Source organism: Callionymus lyra, chromosome 8 (assembly GCF_982586985.1).
Source record: "Callionymus lyra chromosome 8, fCalLyr1.hap1.1, whole genome shotgun sequence".
In the NCBI taxonomy this organism is placed as follows: Eukaryota; Metazoa; Chordata; class Actinopteri; order Syngnathiformes; family Callionymidae; genus Callionymus; species Callionymus lyra.
The window spans coordinates 6,295,526-6,323,075 of record NC_141825.1 but is presented as its reverse complement, the minus strand read 5'-3'; the positions used below and the strand labels follow the sequence as shown (position 1 = coordinate 6,323,075).

The 27,550-nt window shown below is 39.9% G+C and overlaps 1 protein-coding gene across 3 annotated transcripts; it reads left to right on the top strand.

Moving 5' to 3' along the window:
• Nucleotides 1–52: 52 nt before the first annotated feature.
• tead4 (TEA domain transcription factor 4) lies at nt 53–27,474 on the top strand. Of its 3 annotated transcripts, none has more exons than XM_087797459.1 (11): nt 53–441; nt 13,549–13,613; nt 15,099–15,161; nt 18,239–18,373; nt 19,818–19,861; nt 19,988–20,049; nt 20,129–20,259; nt 21,783–21,956; nt 25,768–25,908; nt 25,978–26,130; nt 26,938–27,474. In XM_087797459.1, the coding sequence occupies exons 1-11, from the start codon at nt 435–437 to the stop codon at nt 27,049–27,051; spliced, it is 1,089 nt and encodes a 362-aa protein (XP_087653585.1). In that variant the 5' UTR covers nt 53–434; the 3' UTR covers nt 27,052–27,474. The 3 variants fall into 3 exon arrangements, with proteins under 3 accessions (XP_087653585.1, XP_087653584.1, XP_087653583.1); XM_087797458.1 differs by having other exon boundaries at nt 15,099–15,170; XM_087797457.1 differs by having other exon boundaries at nt 324–436.
• The last annotated feature ends 76 nt before the right edge of the window (nt 27,475–27,550 follow it).

The window sequence follows — 27,550 nt, the reverse complement described above, 5'->3', positions numbered from 1 at the left end:
CCAGTTGTCAAACAAAAGTGTGTAATAATAGTTGTTTTTCTTTTCCAGGTCAATTTGGAAGTGTTTGGAATCTCATCTTCATCATCTTCATCATCCTCATCATCATCATCACATCTGTGGCTCCAGTGGTGTCGGTGTCGGAACCCTCTCCACTAAGTTCACCTTTTCTTCCACAACTGCCCCTCAAACCCAGCCGGACCGCTCCCCCCCCGGCTCACTGGTCTTCTCCCCGTCTTCCCACCACGTCTGCGGAGTGGGTCCCGGCTCCCTCCCCCCGGGGCGGGAGCGAGGAGCTGGGGGACGGACTGGACAAACCCTTGGAGAACGATGCTGAGGGCGTGTGGAGCCCCGACATCGAGCAGAGCTTCCAGGAGGCCCTCGCCATCTACCCGCCCTGCGGCCGCCGGAAGATCATCCTCTCTGACGAGGGCAAGATGTACGGTACGCCCCCCCGCCACGCCCACCATCTTGTTTTCTTGCTTCACCTATGATATATAGTAGTAGTATTGTCGAGTACTTGACTCTAATGTTGCAGAATTTACAGACCACTTGACTCTTGATGAAGTCGTAACTGCTTTAATTTGTTTCCAAACCAAAATATGTCCAAACGTCAGCTTTAAAAGCTGCTGGAGTCACTGTATCCTCTCGTCCTCAGTCATCGCCGGGATATCCTCGGAATTAAATTTTTCTTTTAGCTGCGCAAAACATAATTTAATTGTATTTCATCACAAAAATAAACAAATACCTTAACTATTTGCATGTAAATTGTAAATTAAAATAACAAAACATTGAATATAACGTTAAAAGAACTGTGATACAAATAAAATAAGACATGAAATACGCCAAAAAAAAAAAAATCAATACAATGTAAAATATCGATAAAGTATCTTAAAGAATATATAGTGATATTAAGTATATCAATATTTTCTTACACATCTTGCGTTTAAGTTTTTGTAGCTGGTGTCATGTAACAAATCCTGAGCTGAAACTAGTATATCGTCATGATGGTTGAAGTGTTTGGCAGAGGTGCTGGTGGCTACCGTAATATCTGTAATATGAGAACATGAGCGTAAATCTCCAGTCTCTGAGGAGGTTACAATACAAGGCTCTTTAATAAAGGTTGAAATCCGTGTTGCTGTTGAACCGTGAAGGTACGTTGTTCCAATACTTGACGAGGAACAGCTTCTAGATTCCTCCATGTCAACATAGGTCATCGCTAGCCAAACTAGCTAGCGGCGGGACGACCACGGACAACTTCGCTCCAGAGTTCTCCGGCAGGAGAACATGCGTGAGCGACGCGGGGATGACGGACGCCCTCGACCGTGGCGATGAAAGATGTCCGCGGACACATGGGTTCATCATGTGCGTCGTTGCGATGGCGGAAAAAACTGTGACAGGTTCTGTCATCGCCTTGTTCTGTCGCTGAGCCAAACAGCTCCTTTAACCGTTAGCCTAGCGTAGCACGGCTTAGCCACCTATCGAGGTCACGGCCAGCCTCTGATCAACACTTGAGCCCTTATAAAGCCTGAAATAATAGTTGGCCGGGGAGTTGAGAGGGGCAGGTGTCTGCTGTGTGTCATGGGCTGGCAAAGCCGGTGAGGTTTTTCCTTTTTTCTTTCTTGGCAAAGCCCGAGGTGGTCCTTCCTCTGAGTGGGGTTCAGGGGCAGGTGATGCCGCCGGGCTGCGCGTCGGCTCGCCCGGAATGGCATCCGCGCTCGGGAGGTTCAAGGCAGCTCAGTTGTAACCCAAAACCAGAATATACTTTTACCCTTTGAGTGCTGCGAGGGGACGAGGGAGGGCTGCAGAACCCAACACCAAGGTGGGCAGGGGGGTGTCTGGCTTTGGCATCGAGACCCCGGTGAGAGCACACCTGTCCAGGGCAGCAGTTAACGTTACCTCTCCTGCTCTTTCTATTTCCATCTCTTCTCTCGCTCCTGTTCGCGGTCTTTGTTCTTCAGCTGCCGACCGCCTTCAACCGGACGGCCTTCTGGCCATCAAGGATTTACGACTTGAGAAAAGTTGCGAGACCGAGGTCGGTTTATGCCCCACTTTGCAAACCAACCCCCACTCCACCCGTCGCCTTCATTAGCACGAACCATAGCGCCGATGGAAAGCAGTCATCTGCTCGTGTCACGGCCTCAGAGGTCAAACGTGGTCAAGTCGTTCCAGTGACCGCGGTCAACGCAGAGACTCCTTATCGCTCGTTTGTGTTGTTGATGAGGTTGAATCCGGACAGGCCTGACCAATCAAGTAGGACAAGAACGTTTTGTTGTCGTCAAAATAATCCGAACTCAAGCACAAAAACTATATTTTTGTCATTTTCCAAGAACTTTTCTTTTTTTTCTGGTCGAGTCATGAGCTACAATATTTCATGACAGTGAATTATGAATATAAATAACACTTTTATAAGGGTTTTATATTGGCATGAATCTCACAATACCATATGTATCACTATATACGATATATATTGATACTGTTGTATCAAGTATATATGTGTAGTATTGTCGAGTACTTGACTCTGGTGTTGCAGAATTTACAGACCACATGACTCTTGACGAAGTCGTAACTGCTTTCATTTGTTTTCAAACCAAAATATGTCCAAACATCAGCTTTAAAAGCTGCTGTATCCTCTCGTCCTCAGTCATTTCGCAGGATTTCATTCTTCATTTAGCTGCGGAGGACGTAATGACTTCTGCCATCTAGGGGCCGGAAGTTTAATCGCGTCACAAAAATGAACAAACGTTAATATTTGCATGGTTATTGTAAATAAAAATATCAATACAGTATCGTGGGAAAGAACCCTTAAGTATGTACTTTGTTGAGTATTGTTTTGATTGTTTAAGCGCTTTGTGACCCTGGTCTCGAAAAACGCTATATAAATAAATATTACTTACTTACTTACTTAATCTTTACGTTGTTTCTTCAAATGACATCAGAGACAGCAGATGACTTCTTTCAAACCTTTGCAGGAGCCGAGATCTTAGGCGTAAGAGTTTGTTCTTTCGCATGCATTGAAGATTAGTTTCTTATTTCTGCAAATCTCCAATGAAATAACAAAACTTCAATAACATCATGTTGACGACTTATTTTGTGAGATGCTGCAGGATTGACCAAATACATTCCACTCGTCCAAGCTCCTGTCCTGAAGGTTCACTTCTATCTTAAGTGTTTAGTGCGAGGCGTTGACCATGAATCACAATCATTCATCTGGAAACTCCTGAAAACTGAAAGATTGACGCTGAAAAAAGGGAAATTCCATGAAAGTTGATACTTGTGTTTTGATCCACTGGTGAAGAAGTTAATAGAAAAACTCTTACGATGTTTGTCACGTGAATACTATTATTCCTGACTTATGATTTGAAGTATGTTTAAAATGTTCCTGTTATGTGACCACAAACATTTAAAAAAAATATTATCATTCTTAAGATGGTGTTTAATTAATAGTTCAACTTACACATATATTTTAACTAGTTAAAGCATCTTCCAAGATTTTTAATGGGTATTGGTTTTATTTATTTGTAGTGTGTTTATAATTTTATATATATATTCCACAATTTAATAAATTTGCATTGTAATTGATTTAACATTTTTGAAACATTAATTAAAAAAAAACAAACAATCAAATTAACACTAAATCTTTTCATTTTTAGTTTTCCCATCAAATTTAATTCTAAATGTGTCCCTTCCTTCTCTTGACGGCCCCTTACAACAGTCCCAGTATATAATGTGGCCCCCAAGGAAATTGAATCGCCCGCCCCTTGCATTAGAACATTCATTATCGAGAAGACATTCTCCTCGGTGGCCTTGAAACGTCCAGAAACGAAGTCAAAACAGTCTGCGACGACATCGCTGCGAACATACTCTGAATTTTCGGTTGGATTCCCCTCGTAGGAATGCCATTCCTCACCAACAATATACGATATTGAATCTCCGAGCGGCGAAGCGCCGAGGAATGTGTGACTCCATCCATGTTGAATTTAACTCATTCGCCGCGTCGGTGTTTCGCTCGTTAGTCAACAGAACCATCGGCCGTCTTATTAGAGACGGTGTCGCGGCTATTGTGGCGCTAATGCGCTCCAGCGGTGATTCGACATGCGACTGCCAAGGAAAACATTTCCTGCCTCTTGTGTTGTGCTCGGCGAGAGACGTGCCCTGTGGTCTGACCGCTGGCCTCCTGCTGTAACAATGGAAAAACACACCCGGTCTCTAAGTGCTCCAGTGTGCCGACTGCTGATAAAACAAAAGCGGGACAAATAAAACATTGGGCTTGAGCAAACAAGGTTTCCCTTAAAATGACTGTACTTTTTTTTCTGTGCTGGCGACGGAGATGATCGTTTGCTAGAACAAAGTAGTTGTTTTTGTCTTGCTTTACTCGTCTTCAACTTTGTTTGGATTAGATTTGTTTCCCTTCTGGTTTCACCTGCTGAGTTGGCGTTTAATGGGTTCATGCCGTTCAGATAGTTGCATTAAAGTGAGGCCAGGAATAAGACATGTATCCATAAAAACAAAATAGTTGGTGACAAATTAGTAGAACAAAGTGTTGAAGTAAAGCGGTAGAAAAAGCAGGAAATATGTAATAAGAATTTTTTTTTAATAAGATCAGAAAAGCATTACATCCTGGTAAAAAAATAACAAGGGAGACTTCTATCAAAGTATTTATTTTTCCAATGATCAGAAAAGTTATCATTGGGATCATGAAGATCTTCAACGTTACAAAGGGCAAACTACAAATACATACTGTATAAACGGGAAAAGTCAAGCATCGTGCTGGGTATTGAACCTTTTGTTGGCAGTAGTACAAAGGTTTGATTTTTTTTTTGACTTTCAGGGCCAAATTTCAGTACAAGCGTGTTCAAAACTTGTGTGGATTCTTCTGAAATAAAACTAATATGTGATGAAGGCAGTAAACGTCTTGGATTAATTCCTGCTTGTTAACAAGTTTTCTTTTACACTGGAAATTATTTCTTATTATATTTTCCTGTTAGAAAGTTTGGAGCGGACATTTCCCAAAGATGAAAAATTGATTTGGGGTCAAGGGGTCGTCTTTCATGTGACAGGATCTCGGGGAAGAGTCCCGCTATGATGATGAGGGCTTCTAGTTCTGCCCTCTCTCTGGTTGGGTCTTCCAAGTGTGCCCCAAATGAAGAAGAGCTAGATCTGGAACATACCTGTTAGGTCATTTATCTTGATTGACTGACCAACGTGATCCCCGAGGGCACTGGAGGATTGAAATCAGGAAGGTGTCAAGAACATGACTAAGAAGTCGACCAATTCATCCGAAAGATTTTTGCCAATTTCGTTTCACGTAGTCGCTAATACTGATAACCAAATTTAAAAAATGGATTACGCGTAGACATTCTTCAGTATCATCATAGCACAGGCGAGTATCAAAGCTTCGGTCATGAACTCGGGAGGTGGAACTGAACGTCTCTAATGAGGTATTGCCGTTGGAATCCGGCTAATGAAGATGAGTCAAGACGAGTCGCGCTAACATGCTGCATCGAGACGTCTATTCATGACATGGTCGTCTGTCCGGGGGCAGGAAGGCTTCAGGAGTCAAAAGGTTGCCCTGACGCTCACTCTTTGCTGCTAAAGTTGACGGGCTGGTGCGGACGTGCTGTTTCTCCCCGTCGGCGTTTACATTCTAAATCTGAGGCACTTGACCAGCATAAACAATGTCTGAACTGAAGAGATCACAAGCCTGTTAAGAGCTGTGATGATGGCGATACAAAACCCAGAACTGGCCAGTAGAACATATAGTGGTCGTGTTTGTTTCTGTCGTCTTGATTTGTAAAGCTTAAGGGGGTGGATGAGAAGCCCGGACCACCCTCGCCCAGAGAACTACTTCACATCTGTGGGAATTAAAGTTGTTAGGTTAAAAATTTAGAACATTGGGTTAAACCTTGCTTTGACCTGCTCTAGTAGAAGAACTCACATTTCCACGATCCTTAAAACTCTTCACTGGCTGCCAGTTTCTTTCAGGATCCATTTTAAAATTCTGGTTCTTACTTTCAGATCTATTCATGGTCAGACCTTCCATCAGTGATCTGATCCAGACTTACACCCCAGCTCGGGCTCTGAGGTCTGTGGATCAGAATCTACTGATGGTTCATGAACACGCTTCAGGACCAGAGGAGAGAAATCCTTCCAGACTGTTGCTCCTAAGCTTTGGAACGATCTCTGTGTTTGATGATCTACTGACTCCATCAAGAAACATCTTAAGACATTTATTGTTTTTGATTGTTAAAGCGCTTTGTGACCCTGGTCTAGAAAGGGGCTCTAGAAATAACCATTACTTACTTACTGACTTACTTTGAGGGCAATCAGGAAAACAGAAATTCTGATTCAATGACAGGCCTCAGGAAGGTTGATCCATGACAAACAACCTTCCAGATCAGACCTGATTCCCTGTCCCATGTGTCCAGTCCCACGGTCCGTATCCCACCAAGGCCCCCCAATCCCTATCGTAAGGATAAAGATCTTGGTGGTGTGGTACCATGAGGGGTCTTTAACTGGCTATTTTGACTCAAATGTTGTCTTTCTGACAGAACACAAGAACACACAGGGTCTATTCCAGTCCCTCATCTTTACTAGTTCATACCTCCCAGGAGGCACATGCAGGTTTGGTTAGCAAACAAATCTGAGGCTATGTCTCTAATCTGAATTGGCAATGTCTTATACATGGAAAATCCGGGAGGAAAATTGTTTATACCTAATGGCATCAAAACCATCAACCTCAGCCAACGAAAAATGAACGTGTAGCAGGATTGAATTTGTCCTAGAGAGGTAAAACGTTTAGAGATGATTATGGTTGGAACCACAGGGTTTGAGGTCCCCCAGAAAACCAGCAACTCAGTTAGGACTTTTGAAGCACATTTATTGTTTCTTAGTAGGAAACAAAATGCTTGAACTTTGGTTTTCTGAAAGTGAAACTGGTGTCAGCTCCTCTGTGGTGACCTCCTGGAGTTAATGAGTAAAGAGGAACTTCCCTGATCTTTTGAGCTTCTAATCATTCTTAAACGTTTCCTGAAACAAAGAGGGAAAGCAGATGCTTGTTTCCCAATTTGTGGGAACAAGTTGAGTACTATTGAAATTCGGATTTCATTTAATGATCCCTCTTGAAATCTCAGAGTCTTTCTTCGGTCTCTCCAACTACAGCCTGAAAGTAACTTTAACTATAACTATTGTTTTCATCTGTTGACTGAAGTAGGTGCTCCTCACAAAGGCCACATGTTTACTGTATTGACTGGCATTTCAACGTCATAATTCTACAAAGCGACAGAGTTAAGTCTCTCTATATCAGCAATTACAATTAAAATAATCATCTGTGTTCTTTTGGCCTCAGTTTATCCTTTGGGTTGTTGGTTTGAAACCAATGCTTTAAACAGTGTTGTTTGTAAAAAGCTAAATTAAAACTTGTCCACTTCCAGAATTGACACTGATAAAGTTAATGAAATTCAATGTGTTTAATTCTGTTCATATTTAGCTGAAGCTACTTTTACTGACATGTTTCAGGTGAGTTCTAGTCCAGAAGACATCACCACACGCCTCTTTAAGATGTCTTACTCAAACACAGCCGGGAGTGTCAGGACAACAGTTCCACTGTAGATCAGAAGGAGCTCAGGAATGTCAGGAATGAGGCGAGAGAAAGAAAACGTGACTGAAGACGGATCAGACCGGGCCAGTGATGACCGCAGACTTTTGGCTTAAGACAGATTTATGACCTGCGTGGCCTCGATGTTGACTTTGGAAGAGACACTTAAAGTGGCCTCCTGTAACCTCTTCTTACCCTCGAGTGGCCCGAGAAGAAAGAGAGTGTTGGTCGACCGTGAAGGTATTTATGGTTTTCATAGATGCTAGTTAGCAGTTTAATGACTGTGTTTGACGTGAAGCCTCGTCCTGAATGACTTCTTTGTTACTTTTACTTCCTATTTATACTCAAAAAAGAGTATTTTTTATAGTCTACATTATATAATACAGTTATTATTCAGAAGTCGATAGTTTTGTGATCTGAGAATCAGTGTTTTGAGTAACAGTAACTATAGTTTTATAGATGTTTACGTTATTTTTATTAGAAATAAATCAACAATAAATGCTTGATGAGGTAAACAATGTATCCTTTTAGTTGTGTATTGTTTGTTATTGTCCTTTAAAGATTGTTGTTTGTTTTTACATTGTTGTTATATTTTGTTGATTTTATTTACGTTTGTGTGATCAATAGTACAATTTTAAAAAGGCTTTTTTTATTTAGGATAATTAAAAAATAGGCAAAAATCAGTATTGGAAATCTGTTATGGCCACAAAATATAATAGTATTTGTTTATTTAATCTATTGTTCTTACCTTTTTTCTGAATTGATTCATCAAATCATCCAAACTTGCACTTTAAAATGTAACTTAATCCCTCTATTTTACAAAAGTTACTTTCCCTAGTAACTAGTTACTTTGAAAGTAACAAGTAACTTCAAAAAACTGAGCTACTTTTCAAAGAAGTAACTAGGAATGTAAGCAAGTTACTATTTTAAAGTAACTTACTCAATAGTGCTGGTAATTGATCTGTGCTTCATCTAAACATGATAAAGTACTTTGTGTTTCTTAGAGTTCTGGTATGAGGCTCAAAGTAGAACCAGCATCTTGAGGGAAATGGGAGGAGGTCTTCGGTCGGACCCTGGACCGTAGATTGATTATGTGACTGATGTATTACTCAAAGCAAATTTGGTTTCCAAGTTGTTTCCAGGTTTGTACCGGAGGTCGACTTGTTTTTGATGCTTGTATATATATATTTTTTTTATCGTACAAAATATGTATTTAAATGTTGGTTCATTCCATCCATCCTCACTTTAACATGTATCACTGTGACATAAACACATACAGTGAAGAAGTACTACATTGAAACAAACTTCAAACTAGCGATTTTGTATTCCCTGAAAAAACGTTCCTGCTGCCGCTCTGGGTTTCCTAGTCGGACTCGTCTGTGACCGCAGACAGTGTGATGGCATTAATCTGCGGAGGTTAAGTTTCTACTGACACTCTTTAAGCCCCTTGGTGGCGTGAGTTAGCTGTCTGGATATCAATGACCTCATCAGTGTGTGACCGAGTTCCCTATCTGATGTCCAGTGTGTTGTAGAGTATGGTGTCCCTCAGACACCCCCCAACAAGGGTGTGGCCGGAAGCTAATAATAGGGGGTGACCTAAGGGTTAATCAGGGAATATTTGCGAAGCTAAAATATCATATTCAACATCAATGATGCCCACATTTTTAGAGCGTTGTTGTGCCTCTGCCATCTGCCTTTCTTGGCGTCTCTAGAGGAACCATGTCCTCCTTAGAAATCTCCAGGTTTTTGTACTGAAAGGATTTTTGGTTTCTTTGAGATTCCACGTGTTGCTGGTAAAGTTTCTAGATGTTTAGCAAAGTTTCAAGTGTTAGTGTTGGTGTTGGTGTTGGTTTTGGTGTTGGTGTTAAGTGTTGGGGGCAGGAGTGGAGTAAAAGTATCAGGATGTTCTGTTCTATGTTAATCTTTGTATCCTTTGTCTTTGCTATTTTTCTGTGATCTTTGTTATTTATCTTTAGACTTAGATTGTATCATCTTGTTCTTTCTCTTTATTTCTGTGTTCTTGTTATTATTTTATTTGTATTTATTTTTTATGAATAATTGCTGTATTGCTGTGTCTAATTGGAAAAAAAACAATTTCCCAAAGGAGGGAATCAATACAGTTCTACCTAACCTAACCTAAGGTTAGTGTTAGTGTTAGTGTTTCGTGTTAGTGTTAGTGTTTGGGTTTGGGTTAGGATCAGTGTTATGGTTAGGGTTAGGGCTAGGATTAGGGTTATGGGCTCATGGTTGTGTGTTGTTTCTAGCAAGGCCTGAAGTTGACCTTTTCCCAATTCATTCTATGATAGTTGGAGCGTGACATCCTTTACGTTCGTCCTTACTCTGGAATTCTATGCTGAAGGAAATTAATATTAATCTTCGTAACTATGAGGGGTTCCGTTTAAATGTGAGGTTCATACCAGGAAGTCGACTCATAACCACGTCCTCAAACAGCGCCACCGTCTTCCTGGAGAATCAGTTCACACGAACTCTCGGGACAGTGTTTGGCATTCCGTCCTGAATTTGATCACTTTTATAGGGTGTCGAGAACATCTGATGGGGCTTTGGGTTTCCATTTTTTCATCGTCAAAAGGGCCGGGCGGCGGTGGTCGGGGGGGGGGGGTTACCTGATTTATGGAGCGCCTTGTGAGGTCCGCTCGCACACGGCGCGAGGAAAATGTGACGAGCTGGAACCAGGTTGTGTGTCGTGACGAAGCCTTGTGTTAATTCACGTGGAGATGTGGTGCCAGAGAAGAGACGGCCGTGTTAAAGAGACGGTGTGTGTGTGTGTGTGTGTGTGTTGCAGTTGTAGGTCTGGATCTGTAACTGATCCGGTGTGCGACTGTGTGTCTGTTTGCAAATGTGTTAATCTCCAATAAGGGCCTGCTGTGGTCGATTATTTTCTGACCGGAGCAGGAATGTTGTCTAATGAGAACGGGTTTGATTAGCGGTCGGAGGTCGTGAAGGTATTTTCAAGGTCAAACGGGTCAGCAACCGAGTTGTTGCTGTTTATTTACGGTATTGAATCAAAGATTTGGACAAACAAATAATTAAATAATTCTAAAGCAGTGATCCCGTGGTTAAATTTCACTGTTTTTTTATTTTTATCCCATGATGCCTTTTTATTGTCAAGAATCTGTCCATACGATACATATCATGATACAGGGTCAATAATCTGATATATAGTGATGTAGTAACAAGGATATATGTGTAGTACTGTCGAGTACTTGACTCTGGTGTTGCAGAATTTACAGACCACATGACTCTTGACAAATTCGTAACTGCTTTCATTTGTTTTCAAACCAAAAGGTGGGTAGGTAGGTAGGTAAGTAGGTAGGTATATAGGTAGATAGGTTAGTAGGTAGATAGGTAGATAGGTTGGTAGGTAGGTAGGTAGGTAGGTAGGTAGGTAGGTAGGTAGGTAGGTAGGTTGGTAGGTAGATAGGTAGATAGGTAGATAGGTAGGTAGGTAGGTAGTATACATATCGCGATATCAATATTTTCCAAAACCCTACTTTCTACTCTTTGCTCTATTAAATAACTGATCGTTTGTTTCATTACTGTGTTTAGATTCTATGTAAAAAAATATCAGCAACTGTGATTGATTGGCTGGGCGGCAAAGCATTACGGGGAGCAAATACTGTGAGTCACCGTTAGTGAGAGGGTTGTTGAGTTTGAAATTTAAAATACATTATGCTGATTCGAGCAAGAGATGAAATGGTCAGTACTTTGTGCATTTTGTTTTAGACTGTAACCTTTGAATTGTACTATACGGCTTAAAATCCCCTTGAGCCCAAGTATTTAAACGCTATGACATGGATATAAAAGAAATGAAGTATCTCATTCCTCGATTAATTGATTAAAGTCTAAAGTAGAATATTCTGGGAAATATAATCACTAGTTGCAGCCCTAGTTTGGTTTAATTGTTTACCTTGAGTTATTTCCAGTATTTGTCAAGTATTTATTGTGTTGTATTAAAGTATTTATTGAAGTAGGACGAGCTCAAACTTGCATTAAATCTGGATTTGAACGATAAAAGTGTTTTTTGAAACCTCCACGGATGAATCTAAGACGGTAAATCGAGTTAAGTTGTTCAGGAAATCAGAGATTTTCTGTCGAGTTGTGTGTCAAGTTCACGATCACTATGACGGATTTCAAAACGGTTCGTCTGGTCTCGTTCAGAGGAAATGCGCTTTTTCTTAACGTGTGAAATCTGCTGATGAACTTGTGATTCCGGGGCCGACGGAGCCACATGACCGCTGCCCTGCGCCGCCACCCGAGACGGTGTCGAGGATGTGTGTGTCGTGAGGAGTAACAAGATTTACTGTGGGCGTAAAAGGCATATTCCATAAACATTGACGCACACGCCAGCTGCCTGGCACAGACCCTCCGGAGGGCCCCCCCTCCCGCCTTTTTGGTCAGCAGCCTTGACCGAGTCCGTCCAGGGACCGGGTCCGAGGATCACATAGCTGCGGCTCCACCTGCTCCGCCCATGTGACCTGTCCGTCAGAGGACACACACACACACACACACACACCCCCCCCCACACACACACACACACATGGAGGATCATGCGCGACTGATGAGGCGTCTCTCTCAGACAGATGTACTCGGAGATAAACTTAAACACACTTGACGACCTCCTCGTACAGACGCACACTTTAGATGTGACTTAATCGTCTCTTGACGCTTCGTCAACAGATATTTATATCAACATTTTTACGATTATCTGCACAGTTTTGTATCTCTGGGATCAGAACGTTGCATTGTTTGCCGTTGAAGTCGATTATTTTAGATTTATTTTTATGTTGACATTTTGTGACGTTGACATTTGTTGGCATTTGAGGTCACTTTAATCATTTTAAAACCATTTTTACTTTATTTATTGTTATTGTTACAGTTTTAATCATTTAAAGTTTATTTTATGGACATGTTTTACATGAAGATGAAGAGTATGCATCATATATACCCGTTGTAAACTGGATAATGGCACCAAGACATTTAAAATACCCACTTTTTAAATAGTCAAAAATCATCTTTTTGACTTTTACTTCATCATTCATTTGCTATATTTACTATTTATCAAGCCTTTTTTATTGTAAATATGCAGTATTTTAACTTCCTGACCATTGTTCCAGATTGAGCTTTTTGGTCCTAAACCTCTGTTTCAACTGTTATTACAGCCAAAGAAAACGTGTTGAATAAATACAAATAATGAAAATGTAACTTATCTTATCACTCATAGCAGATTATTAAATAATCTACAGCCGTTAAATCAAAATAAATCTAAAACATTTTGATATAATTGTGATGAACCCTTGTGTGTTGTCTCTGGGTCAAGGTGAACGACCTCCACCATTGCATATGTATTTATGGAAGCCAGAGAGGTTGTTGACCTTGAACCAGAAGCAACTCAAGGGATACCACAAACAAATTTGTTTTCAGACCTTCGGATCACTTTCACCCAGATGCAGCACAAGGGATAACGCAAACAAATTTGTTTTCGGACCTTCGGATCACTTTCACCCAGATGCAGCACAAGGGATAACACAAACAAATTTGTTTTCGGACCTTTGGATCACCTTGACCCAGAGACAACAGAAGGGATACCACAAACACGTTTGTTTTCGGGCCTCCGGGTCACAAAGGGTACCACAAACATATTTGTTTTTCGGACCTTTGGATCACCTTGACCCAGAGACAACACAAGGGATACCTGACACACATTTGTTTTTGGACCTTTCGAATCACCTTGACCCAGAGACAACACAAGGGATACCACAAACATGTTTATTTTTCGGACCATCGAGTCGCCTTGACCCAGAGAAAGCACGAGGGTTAAAGAAAATGGTTAATAACTTCATAAAGTGCCAGAATCTTTATTATTTTCATGTAAAAATGTAAAAAGTTACCCATTTTTTAAAATAATACATTTCAATCTTTTCTTTCTTTTTCAGGACGTAATGAGTTGATCGCTCGCTACATCAAACTACGCACAGGGAAGACGCGGACCAGGAAGCAGGTGAGTCGACGCTGAGGCTATTTTCTGAAGCTCTGCTGAGTGACGAGGACGATACCCTGGTGTACCCCACACACACACACACACACACACACTTTCTTTGCGCGGTCTGGACACGACGAGTGATTTACAGCCACGTACAGATGCTATAGGATCGTGTGTCGGTGTTGCTTCTTCACCACCTCGCGAGTCCACGGCTTGTTAGGAGCGGGTCGAAGCCGGGGAATACGGCGTTCCGGACTAGGGATGAGGCGGGAAGGCCGTGGGGATTTGGAACCGGATCCTTACTACAGTATCTGATGTGACGGGGGCTGATGTATGGGGGTTGATGGATGTGGGTCCCTGCTAAGTCATCTGGCATCGGGCCCCGTGGAGACCAGGAGAGACGAGCAGCGCTGAGAGGAACCATGAGGAAAATGTTGGAGCTGAGATGGTTGAAGGACGTCCGGGTGTTTGAGAGCGACACCTGCTGGAGAACGCTTAAGAATAATCCTGTTCTTTGTTGTTGTGGAAACACCTGAACCAGGAGAGACCGGTTTTGTTAGGGACCGTCAAGAAACATGAATCTGATATGATTGGTAAAAATAAATAAATAAAATTAAATAAAATTAAGTTACATTTTTTATTATTTATATTTTATTTACCTTGATATTTGATATGAATCATGAACAAAAAAATATGATTAATGAAATAGAATTTACCATAAAGAAACAAAAATATATATATATGATTAAACAAACAAAAATATATAATAAAAGAAACACAAAAATATGATTAAAGAAACTAAAGATATGATTAAGAAACCAAAAAAGTATATATGAATAAAGAAACAAAAAAATATGATAAAATAAACTAAAAATGTGATTAAAGAAACACAAAAATATGACTAAAGAAAAAAAATGATAACTCAAGAACTTAATAAAAATAAAAACATTTTCTATTATTATTTATTTAAAATAATTACTCAATAGACTTTTTCTATTTTCTATAATTAAGCATTCTACATATTATTTACATTGTTATCAGTATTTTCCTGATTTTTTTAAATATTATTTTATTTCAGAAAGCAAGATAAAACACACATTCTTTTCTTTCTTTTTCTTTACTTTTTATACAATTACATCTTTTTTTAGATTTACAGTGATTCTGATGGTAAAAGGTTGATTTTTTTTCATTTATATTTCGTGTGTGTGTCAATTAAAGTCACTTTGATCATTTTAAAACACATTTTTAATTAATTAATTATTTTTGTCTCATTAATAATTGATGAGTAATTTTCAGATGAGTGAAATAGATTTGTTTTCTCTGGTCTCATCTAGACAGACTCCACAGATCCAGTTTCATCCCTCATGTGTTCTTTTGTCCTGTTTTGATCATTGACACTCGGTTGGTGATGTCTGAGTTGGAGATGTAGCATCGTTAGCATCATTAGCATCGTTAGCATGGTTAGCATTGTTAGCTCTCATGCTAACATCTCTGTCTCCACAGGTGTCCAGTCACATCCAGGTTCTGGCTCGACGGAAAGCCAGAGAGATCCAGGTGAAGCTGAAGGTACGCTACGTGAGTCAAACCTTTTTTTCTTTTTATCTATTTAATGTTATTTCATGAAGGAAACTCAGACAAACAAGACGTTTGTTGTCTTCTTTAAAACATCTTAAATGATTTCTTACAACAGAAAACTAGAGATTGTTGATGCGGAAAAATCTTGGATATGTTTGACTAACCGTTGGTGATGAGATGATGGATGTGGGTGAACAAATAAAAAGATAAAAAGCAGGAAAAAGTGCATTAGAGGAAGCTACAGGAGAGCTCGTGTCACTCAGACAATTGAGGTCATTTGACCACGGTCTGGAAGGATAAACAGAAAGTTGGATGTCGTGCAGCACGACTATGAAAGAGTTAATAAAAGACGACTTCTTCCCGCTGAGCTCATTTGAACTTGACGACACTTAAATATTTCAAATGCTTAAACATTAAAAGTGAACATGATTTTATTATCATTACGTCGAGTTAAAGTTATCTATAGGCATGTTTGTACTTTTGATTGATACTTTAAAAGGTTAGTTTTTTTTAATTATCTTTTCATTTTGGAATTTTATATAATTTTTTTACAAGTTTCTTCATTTTTAATATATTTGAATTTAAAATATAGTTTTACGATTCAATAGTTACATTTAAATGTATTTATTTAACTGAGTTCATATAATTTAGATTATTTTAATTATATATTTGTTTATAATATTCTCCTTTTTTGTAGTTTTCCTTGATCATGATTTTAATCAATTTGAATTTAAATATATAGTTTTACTTTACGTTGCATTCAAATGCATTTATTTAACTGAATATCTTATTTTTATTTTTTAATTCACGTATTTAATGTGTGTCATCTTTTTCTTTTTCATTTTAATTGTATTTAATTTATAATATTCTTTTTTGTAGTTTTTCCTGATTATGATTTTAATATTTTTGAATTAAAAGATAGTTTTTGATTTGTGTATTTTTATATTTTACCTTCAGTTTTTTCAATATACGTGAAAAATAAAGTTTGGCATCACATTAAATACTAGTTAATAGTTGCAAATATATTTGTTTATTTCCATTTTTATATCAAACTAATACAGTTTTGAATTTTATCTAATTATTCATTATATACATCTTTCAATTTTTCTTAAATTAGTTTTTTTATTTATAACTTTTATATCTATAGATACATTTTAATATATTTTCATTGAATCTATTTTTAAACTTTGTTTCTTTTTAACCAAAATATTTATCTTCAATTAAGTTACACTGCAATTAAGTTAAGTTAAAAGGAGTCGCTGAGAGGAAACGTTCTCACTTTTCTTTCTTCATCTCAACAACTCTTGGAGCGAAGCCACCAGAGTCCAGCTGGCACGAAGCTCCTCTGGTCACAGGGTTGGTCTCCAGACGCGCCTTTTTATACGCGTCTCTGGTGTAACCGAGAGGCCGAGCACTTGGACCCTCGTATGCCAGATATGTCCTTGTGTTGGCCGGCGCTGAGCAGAAGAATGTCCAGTGTGACCCGGTCCGGTGGAAACTGCTGAGTGGGGGATTCATGAAGGACGACCATTATCTAGAATATGTTCCTGAAGCCCTCACTGCTTCTTTGTTTTATATAACGTTTATATTTTGTTCTTTAAACCAAAAGTTCAAACATGTAAAGAAGATGTTTTATTTGAATAACAAAAATCGATTTAGTTTTATTATTGATATTTCAATTAATGTTTACATTATTAGTGTGATAAAATAATCAGAATCAGAAAAAAACTTTATTGCCACTGAGGTCACAACAAAACAGGAATTATTATTAGGGATTTATCGTGGTTGAAAATCTAGATTTGTATTTAATATAATAAACATAAAGATTATAGTTATAACAAGTAAATACAGATATGATGTTTTTTAAACTTATATATTTTCAAAGTCTACAAATAATAGAATTCATGTTCAAATGTGAGCATGTGATGAAAGTTAATGTCAAATTTGATGTTCAGCAAGAAGGTTGTGGGTTTGAATCCAGTTTGAGGCAACTGATGGATGGATGGATGGATGTATAAATGGATTGATGGATGGATGGATGGATGGATGGATGGATGGATGGATGGATGGATGTATAAATGGATTGATGGATGGATGTATTGATGGATGGATGGATGGATGGATGGATGGATGGATGGATGGATGGATGGATGGATGTATAAATGGATGGGTGGATGAATAGATGGTTGGATGGATGGATGGATGGATGGATGGATGGATGGATGGATGGATGGATGGATGGATGGATGGATGGATGAATAGATGAGTGGATGGATGTATAAATGGATGGATGGGTGGATGGGTGGATAGACAGGTGGATGGATGGATGGATGGATGGATGGATGGATGGATGGATGGATGGATGGATGGATGGATTCAAAGTGAACAAAGAAAAGCTTTAGTGTGTGTGTGTAAGTTGGAGTACCTGGAGGAAACAGCCAGATACAGGGATAATGTCTGAGTTCAAACCCATAACCTTGTCGCTCAGCAAGAAGGTCATGGGTTTGAATCCAGTTTGAGGTAAACTCTAGAAATTCTAGGAGTTTGTCCCAGCAAAGGGGAGAGAGCGACACCCTGGACGTATATTAAAAGGCAAACGTTCTTTTTGTGTGTTTTTAAAAGGAAGTACCTGGAGGAAACTCACCAAACTATCAGAGATGACACATTTGCTCAAGCTGGTTTCAAGCTCACAACCTTCTTGCTAAAACCAGTCGGTTGATTCATATGTTCCCTCGTACAAACCACCTCTGACTCGAGCCCCGACACACACACAACCGCCCCCCACCACACCGACGCGACCCCCTGCCTTTACGACTTGACCCCCCCCACACACACACACACCGCCGCGACCCCCTTTACGACTTGACCCCCCACAGCAGGATCTTCTTGTCGTCGCCGACTCACTCCCGCCACACACTTAACTCTGGACGGTAACACCAGCCTCTCAATTCCTTCTGTCCTCTTTTTAGGGCGACCTAGTGGGCTGGGGGGGGTTTAGGGAGGGTGTTTCTTCCAGCTCCCGTCTCGCTCACCCCGACTCTCTGTGCTCCCCCCCCCCTCCCCCGCAGGACCAGGTGACAAAAGACAAGGCTCTGCAGAGCATGGCCACCATGTCCTCGGCACAAATCATCTCGCCCACCGCCTTCCAGAACAAGATGGCGCTGCAGGGCTTGTCCAGGCCGGCGTACCCCCCCGCTGGTGGGGTGAGTCACTGAGGGTTCGTCGTCCGGCGAAAAACTCTCACGTATCGTTAAGAAATTTAATCAAATGTATCATGGGTTTAAGTTCTAACGAAAACTGTCACCTCAACGACTCCCATAATGCTTTGCCGCCCAGCACCGACGTGATGACTTCACACACTGCGAATACCTTATTTTTTTTTATGAGGAACCAAACTTCGAGGAAAAACTTTTCACCACAAAAGACATTTATATTAACAAAAAGACTGATGTGACTTTCATCACGACTCAATGTGACGAGGCCACCGATTGGCTTAGCCTTGTCTCACATAACTTTTTTAAACTTTAAAAGTCATTTTTACTTCAAAAAAATACGCTTTTTTTATTAAATCATCGTTTGTCACTTGAATGTTTGTGTTACGAGACAATGTTTTTTTAGTTACATCATATCATATCAGCCAATCAGTGACGTCGTCACATGTAGCTCTGCCGGGCGTAAGTCAGACGAGGAAATGACAGATTGCAAAATAATATGACTGTCAAAGATGGTATTTTTTGTATAATATACATGTTTTAATGGATGTTATAAAGTTCCCTTCAATCGATCCGTTGAAGTTTTGTGTACTCACAGTCACTTACTAGAGCGGTGTATAGCAAATGTCAGTCAATGTGTGCGATCCAGACATGAATGCGCAGTGACATATTTTGATCCTCCATGTTTGTACGGCAACTACATTGGGACAAAATGATAACGTGAAACACGATCTGGGAACTCAGCGATGCGTGTGCGCATGTGCGTTGCATTCATAATACACAACTTTATTAATAAGACGGTGATGTCTCTTCGAGTCTCAAAGCATCGTTTTTATAAAACATAAGAGGAAAATAATTCATTGTGTCATACATTCTACTGGCTACAATCAAGGTAACTATGAGACGTTCCAGGGATAGTTTTTGTTGGCCAACATGTATGTTTTAGTTTAGAGGAAAACATGACGTGAGCTCCGTTGTTGTTTGTTTGTGTCGATGATCGTAGTAAAGAAAGTTTGTCCTGCAAAATGGTGGTTTATTTTAAAACCTCCTAGTTTATCACAGACTAAATGATTGTGTCATGTTTAAACTGATTGTACATGTCTGATTTTTTAGAGTAAATGTACACAGAACTCCATTTTTTTTTTTATCTTTCATAAAGTTGAGACTCTGAGAAAAAACATTCTTAGTTATATAATTAAAAATATGTTTTTCAATGCAACACACATGCATACAAAAGAAGTCACACAGAGTCACCAATCTCAAAACGATGTGTAGGACGCCGCAGCTGTGGTGCTGAGTTCACTGAGAGGGAGTGAGAAAAGTCATATGATTCTAGTTTGTTCGGAACATGTTTTACGGCATGAGTGAAGGAATATTATTAACTAGTATTACTATTATTATTATTAATGAACTCATGATGTTTTTCCTTCTCCAGTTTTGGCACGGAGCGCTGCCAGGACAGCCCGGAGCACACGAAGAGTGAGCGGCCATTTTTTTGATACACATGAATAAATTGTTTGAGTTCATTGAAATGATATTTACGCCGCGGAGGTCAGGTGGTCCAATTAGCGAGCGTGTAACACGCGTCTCCCTCTCGTCCCTCAGCATCAAGCCCTTCTCCCAGCAGAGTTACGCCATGCAGGCGTCCGGCCCGACTCCCATAACAGGTGCGTGACCCCCCAACACACCCCCACTCCCGATGACGGAAACGTGTCGACCCCTTCACTCCGCCGTCTCTTCCCTAAGGGTACGAAAGTACGGCGGGGATGGCCATGTCCCCTGGCGCCCCCCCTTGGCAGGGGCGATGCATCGCCAGCTCCAAACTCCGGATGTTGGAGTTCTCAGCGTTCCTGGAGCAACCTCAGGACCCGGAGAGTGTGAGTGAACAAAGAAGTTTTTCATGTATTTTAAAACACAAAAGATTTGTAAATAATAATATTATAGTGAAAATTGTTAACACAATATTATACATAAATCCAACGACAAAATATAAATTAAATTAGCATCAAAAACTGCTTGAGTTTGAGACAACTTTTCTTGACATTAATCCTGTTTTAAGTTTGATTTAAATGATAATTTAAAAAAAGCTCTATTCCCCCAAATTATTCCTCACAAGTTCAGTACTAAACATAAGATTTTGAATCTATAAAAATACATTATTGTTACGTATTTATTATTGAAAAAATAATAATGAAAAATTGAAAACCTTTGAAATAAAGTGCCTTTATTTTATTGTCATTTAATATATTATATTGTCAGCAAAGTAATTAAAAAACAAATAAATATATATATATATATATATTGAGTAGTAGTGTGTGTTAGTCTTCGTGTAAATAGATTGGCAACAAAATGTATTGTAAATGTTCATGAAGACGACTGACCTCTGGGTGAAAGTTTTTATGGGGAGGTCAAAGGTCAACTCCATCAGGTCAAGGGAAATATTTAAGGTCAAATTTTTATTAAATTAAAACCATATAATTTACACAATAAATATTAGAGATATTAAGTATTTCAGCTACTTTTGTTCATTCAAGGGGGCGTAAATGGGGGACAGAATACCTCCATGAAAATTCCAATAATTCAACCATAAATAAAACATACTGAATAAGAGAGAATTTAAGAATTTCAGCGACTTTTGTTAATTGTTTGGGGGCGTAAAGGGGGCCAGATGACCCCAATGAAAATGAAAATAGGTCAAATTTTTATTAAATTTAAACCATATACTTTACACAATAAATATAAGAGATAATTAAAGAATTTCAGCTACTTTTGTTCATTGTAAGGGGGCGGAAAGGGGTGCAGAAGACCCCTGTGAAAATGAAAACAGGTCAAATTTTTATTAAATTAAAACCATACATTTTACACAATAAATATAAGAGATAATTAACGAATTTCAGCTTCTTTTGTTCATTGTAAGGGGCCGGAAAGGGGGGCAGAAGACCCCTATGGAAATGAAAATAGGGCAAATTTTTATGAAATTCAAACATACATTTTACACAATAAATATAAGAGATATGAAGTATTTCAGCAACTTTTGTTCATCGTAAGGGGGCGGAAAGGGGGAAAAGACCCCCATGAAAATATGGTTATTGACATTTCTTCCATATATATACATAAGATTTCCATAATTCTACTCAGCTGGTTTATTATCAAATCATAATCTATTTATTTGTTTACTCTACCAGGGTCATGGGGGGTAAATATAGAATATTTCTAATGTAATCAACAAGACTTCTGAGACACGCAGGCGACATCACGCACCGTAAATAAACGTTATTAAGCAGCGTAAAGAGCCGGAGGAAGTCACGCCTCGACGCCACGATGTGATTCGCTCGTACTTCCATCGAGAACAAAAGGCTTCTTATGGTAATCGACGATCATCGATTCTCTGTCCCTGCAGTTCAACAAGCACTTGTTCGTGCACATCGGTCAGTCCAACCCCACGTACGGCGACGCCTATCTGGAGTCCGTGGACGTTCGGCAGATCTACGACAAGTTCCCCGAGAAGAAGGGAGGCCTGAAGGAGCTCTTCGACAAGGGGCCGCCGAACGCCTTCTTCCTGGTCAAATTCTGGGTAAATAAGTCGTCAATGGGACGTCGAGGTCGTAGAATCTCGACGTGTGTGTGTGTGTGTAGGTGTGTGTGTGTGAGTGTGTGTGTGTGCGTGTGCGTGTGTGTGTGTGGACGGCTGGCTGTGAGTGACAGCTCTGATCTTTCACCGGAGGAAACGTGAATCCCGACACCTGTCGCTCTGCGCCATTAGAGCCGGTCGGCCACCTCATATACTTATTTTTAGATAAGCCCCGAGTCTTCCCCCCAAAACACACACACACACACGACACATTAAGAGGGTATTAAGTCAATCCAGATGGAGTCGTGTGTTTAGGATGGTGCGGATCTACAGTTACACAAACCAACGTCGCGACAAAACTGTAAAAAGTGGCTCTTCTTGTCAGGAAGAAACCTTCAAAAAACCAGACTTCATGTGGGGGAATCCTTTTACCATTTTTATTAAATGTTAAAAGGATTCTTATGACATATGTTTCACATTAATAGACATGAAAACATCTTTCATGGAGGTTATGGTTCTAGATTTTTGTTTCAACATAAGTTACATTTTCAATTCTGGTTGTTATTTAACACAACTGCAAGTTCTTGACTGTGTAACAAAATTTATAAAAGTTTTTTTTATTTGAAAAGACCTCTTAAGTTACATAAATATTATGATCATTACAGTAATATATTATTTTTTAACATTCAAATCATACTTTACATTTTTAGTTTAGTTCTTTTATGGTAAATAGTTCAATAAAGTGTGAGTGAAATAGATTTTTTAAATTTCAATTTATATTCACAGCGTTTGTTCTGTTTTGTGTTGCAATTAAACTTCCGGCCGCTGGAGTCATTACATCCTCCGCAGCTATTGGAAGAATGAAATCCTGCGAGTTCTTGGCCATGACTGAGGACAAGGGGATACAGTGACCACTAGAGCTTTTAAAGGATATCACAATATATATCGTATCGTTGACCCTGTGTCGTGATACGTATTGTATTGTATTATTTTACAGTATTTATTATTCAGTTTTTAATAATATGTTGTGACCTGAAAAAAATCTAGTCCAACAAAACTTAAATCATAAATATTAATAAATGAAAAATACTTGAGTTAACAAAACATAAAAAAAACGCATATGCCCTAAAAATGTAAATTAATAAAAGATTATTGTATAAAAATGTCTAGAGGAGTTTTCAGATCAGGTTTCTGGATTTATGGATAGAACCATAGACTACAGGAGTATATCTTTGGACTGTGGGAGGAAACCAGAGTGTCTAGAAGACATTTCTTGGACTTTGGGAGGAAACCAGAGTGTCTTAAAACACGACACAAGCTTCAAGGCTCCTGAACCATACATGGACTCGTGCTGGGATGTGGTTCCGAAGAGGAACTGAAGAATCCCGGCAGTGGACCGAGCTCTGCTGCAGGGGGGGAAGAAGAAACGAAGAGCGTCTTTGGCGTCACGAGGAGGATGCTGCGGCAGGTCCATGACTCCGGGCCACGCTCAGGCGCCAGGTTGCCGTGGCGACGCTGACAGGCCACTAAAGCTATGGCGTTTGAGATTTGATTTCCTACAAGTCTCCTCGCCGGACCCGGACCCTCGCCCCCCCCACGCCTCACACCTCCGGCGGATTGTCTCGCGCCTTCCAAGTGCAGCCGAGAATCTGATTTGCTAAATTGTTACACAGCCGAGCCGCGGCGTCGTGATCTAATCAGCCAATCGCAGGCTGATGATGGTAATTGGATGAATTCCCTCGCAGGCTGTCGAGGAAGAACGGAGACCAGGTAAAGAGGAGGTCGAGCCTCGCGGGGATGAAGACGGATGGAGGAATAACGGGAGCACGGGATGAAGACGGACGGGGTGATGAAGGCTCCAGACGGGCCTGAGCCGGACCTCAATGGCCCATTAGAGAGACAAGAACCCATGAGCAGGACCCGGGTAACGACCCGGCAGCTCCGAGTCTCAATCGGATTATGTGGAGCTCACGGATGATGGTGAACATCTGAGCTCAACAACAACAACAACAACAACAACGACCTGGAGATGATTTCACTTTCTAGACGTTTGTTTTGTTGTTGAGAGACGTTGTTGTTGTTGTCTTTGAAAATATGCATTTGATTAAAAAAGTCTTTCAAGGATCATTTTCATCAAAAATATACAGTCATAATATTTGTAACTGAGGGGAAAAGACAGGAAAATGTTTAAGAAAAAAAATAAAACAAAAACAAAAACGTTATTTTAAAAAGAAATTCATAAATTTATAAAAATATTTAAGAAAAAACTAAACAGACAAATCTTTGCTTACAAGAATAATTATCTGCTTTTTTAAAATAGTGAATAAAATGTTCTATAATCTATTTTTTCAAGTGTATTTTTAGATACATGGATATCAACAAAGTAATTTCAGGAAATGGTAGACTATAGAAATGATCAATTGTGTTTTATGTGTGTTTATTCAACACAAACGTGTCACTTTTAACGTTTTATTTTGAGGTACTAATTGTGTTTTATTTGTGTTTATTCAACACAAACGTGTAACTGTTTTGTAATTTGTGTTTGTTAGAGACAAAGGTCTCACTGCTAAGGTTTTATTTTGAAGTATTTATTTGTGTTTGTTAGAGACAAAGATCCCACTGCTAATGTTTTATTTTGAAGTATTTATTTGTGTTTGTTAGAGACAAAGGTCTCACTGCTAATGTTTTATTCTGAAGTATTTATTTGTGTTTGTTAGAGACAAAGGTCTCACTGCTAATGTTTTATTTTAAAGTATTTATTTGTGTTTGTTAGAGACAAAGATCCCACTGCTAATGTTTTATTTTGAAGTATTTATTTGTGTTTGTTAGAGACAAAGGTCTCACTGCTAATGTTTTATTCCGAAGTATTTATTTGCGTTTGTTAGAGACAAAGGTCTCACTACTAATGCTTTATTTTAAAGTATTTATTTATGTTTGTTAGAGACAACGGTCTCACTGCTAATGTTTTATTTTAAAGTATTTATTTGTGTTTGTTAGAGACAAAGATCTCATTGGTAATGTTTTATTTTGAAGTATTTATTTGTGTTTGTTAGAGACAACGATCTCATTGGTAATGTTTTATTTTGAAGAATTGATTTGTGTTTGTTAGAGACAAAGGTCTCACTGCTAATGTTTTATTTTGGAGTATTTATTTGTGTTTGTTAGAGACAAAGGCCTCACTGTTAATGTTTTATTTTGAAGTATTTATTTGTGTTTGTTAGAGACAAAGGTATCACTGCTAATGTTTTATTCTGAAGTATTTATTTGTGTTTGTTAGAGACAAAGGTCTCACTGCTAAGGTTTAATTTTTAAGTATTTATTTGTGTTTGTTAGAGACAAAGGTCTCACTGCTAAGGTTTTATTTTGAAGTATTTATTTGTGTTTGTTAGAGACAAAGGTCTCATTGCTAATGTTTTATATTGAAGTATTTATTTGTGTTTGTTAGAGACAAAGGTCTCACTGCTAATGTTTTATTCTGAACTATGTATTTGTGTTTGTTAGAGACAAAGGTCTCACTGCTAATGTTTTATATTGAAGTATTTATTTGTGTTTGTTAGAGACAAAGGCCTCACTGTTAATGTTTTATTTTGAAGTATTTATTTGTGTTTGTTAGAGACAAAGGTCTTACTGCTAATGTTTTATATTGAAGTATTTATTTGTGTTTGTTAGAGACAAAGGTCTTACTGCTAATGTTTTATTCTGAACTATGTATTTGTGTTTGTGAGAGACAAAGGTCTTACTGCTAATGTTTTATTCTGAAGTATGTATTTGTGTTTGTGAGAGACGAAGGTCTGACCAGGATCCTCTGTTGCAGGCGGACCTGAGCGTGAACCTCCAGGACGACAGCAGCTTCTTCTACGGAGTGTCGAGTCAGTACGAGAGCCAGGAGAACATGATCATCACCTCGTCCACTAAAGTCTGCTCCTTCGGCAAACAGGTGGTGGAGAAGGTGGAGGTGAGACTTTTCTCCGGAGGTGTGTGTCGCTCTCACAGGTGTGTAACCCTGGTTGTGTTGCTGTTGCAGACCGAGTACGCTCGCTTCGAGAACGGACGATACGTGTTCAGGATCCATCGGTCGCCGCTGTGCGAGTATATGATCAACTTCATCCACAAACTCAAGCACCTGCCGGAAAAATACATGATGAACAGTGTGTTGGAGAACTTTACCATCCTGCAGGTGTGTGTGTGTGTGTGTGTGCGTGCGTGCGTGCGTGCGTGCGTGTGTGTGTGTTGGAGAACTTTACCATCCTGCAGGTGTGTGTGTGTGTGTGTGTGTGTGTGTGTGTGTGTGTGTGTGTGTGTGTTGGAGAACTTTACCATCCTGCAGGTGTGTGTGTGTCTGTGTGTGTGCGTGTGTGTGTGTGTGTGTGTGTGTGTTGGAGAACTTTACCATCCTGCAGGTGTGTGTGTGTGTGTGTGTGTGTGTGTGTGTGTGCATGCGTGTGTGTTGGAGAAATTTACCATCCTGCAGGTGTGTGTGTGTGTGTGTGTTGGAGAACTTCACCATCCTGCAGGTGTATGTGTGTGTTGCTGTGTGTGTGTGTCACTGTTATATGCAGGTCTGAGTTGCTGTGAGTGTGTGTTGCTATGTGAGTGACACTGTTTATATGCAGGTGTGTGTGTGTGTGTCACCACTTATATGCAGGTGTGTGTGTGTAACCACTTATATGCAGGTGTGTGTGTGTCACTGTTTATATGCAGGTGTGTGTGTGTGTGTAACCACTTATATGCAGGTATGTGTGTGTCACTGTTTATATGCAGGTGTGTGTGTGTGTCTAACCACTTATATGCAGGTATGTGTGTGTCACTGTTTATATGCAAGCGTGTGTTGTTTTGTGTCACCACATATATGCAGGTGTGTGTTGGATCTGATGTTGATTCAGACGATGGTCCTGATGCTGTTTCTGATAGTGGTTCTGATGATGGTTCTGATTCTGGTTCTGATGGTTCTGATGCTGGTTCTGATGGTTCTGATGTTCCACAGGTTGTGACGAACCGGGACACTCTGGAGACGCTGCTGTGCGTGGCGTACGTCTTCGAGGTGTCGACCAGCGAACACGGGGCTCAGCACCACATCTACAGGCTGGTCAAGGACTGAAACGGGTCGGACCCGCTCAGAACTCCACCTCTGCGACCTCTGAGCCCGAAGCGGTGGAGCCCAGAGGATGCGCACAGACACACTACTGACCCGGAGGAACCCGAGAAGCCATGGAACTGGACGAGCCAGCCGTCTGCATGAACCTGCTCCGGGCTGCTGTTTGATGTGTTTGTGTTTGTGCATGAGCTCTCTGGCGCCCCCTGCTGACTGAACTGGAGTCTCTTTTCTTTCTTTTGCACAATCGTGTTTTCTGTGTTCGATTGAGTCTCTCTGAGCTGACAGAGGCTAAACTCCGTGTTTGACGTTTGACTGTTTCTGTCTTGGTGGTTTAAAAACAACAACAACAAAAAAAAGTTCAGGCAGAAGCTCATGAGCAAGTCAGACTTGCCCACAACTGACAATAAACACTCAAGTTTCTTACCACGGCGTGTGTCGCTCTGTGCCAAAACATTATGACCAGGGACAAGGCGGAAGTAAGACGGTCATAATGTTATGGCGG

Excerpts from the sequence above, each read along its gene's own strand:
- tead4 (XM_087797458.1), top strand. Across the intron at positions 15,171-18,238 it reads TGAAGCTGAAGGTACGCTAC|GACCAGGTGACAAAAGACAA; the intron begins GTGAGTCAAACC and ends CCTCCCCCGCAG. Across the intron at positions 19,862-19,987 it reads CAGCCCGGAGCACACGAAGA|CATCAAGCCCTTCTCCCAGC; the intron begins GTGAGCGGCCAT and ends CTCGTCCCTCAG.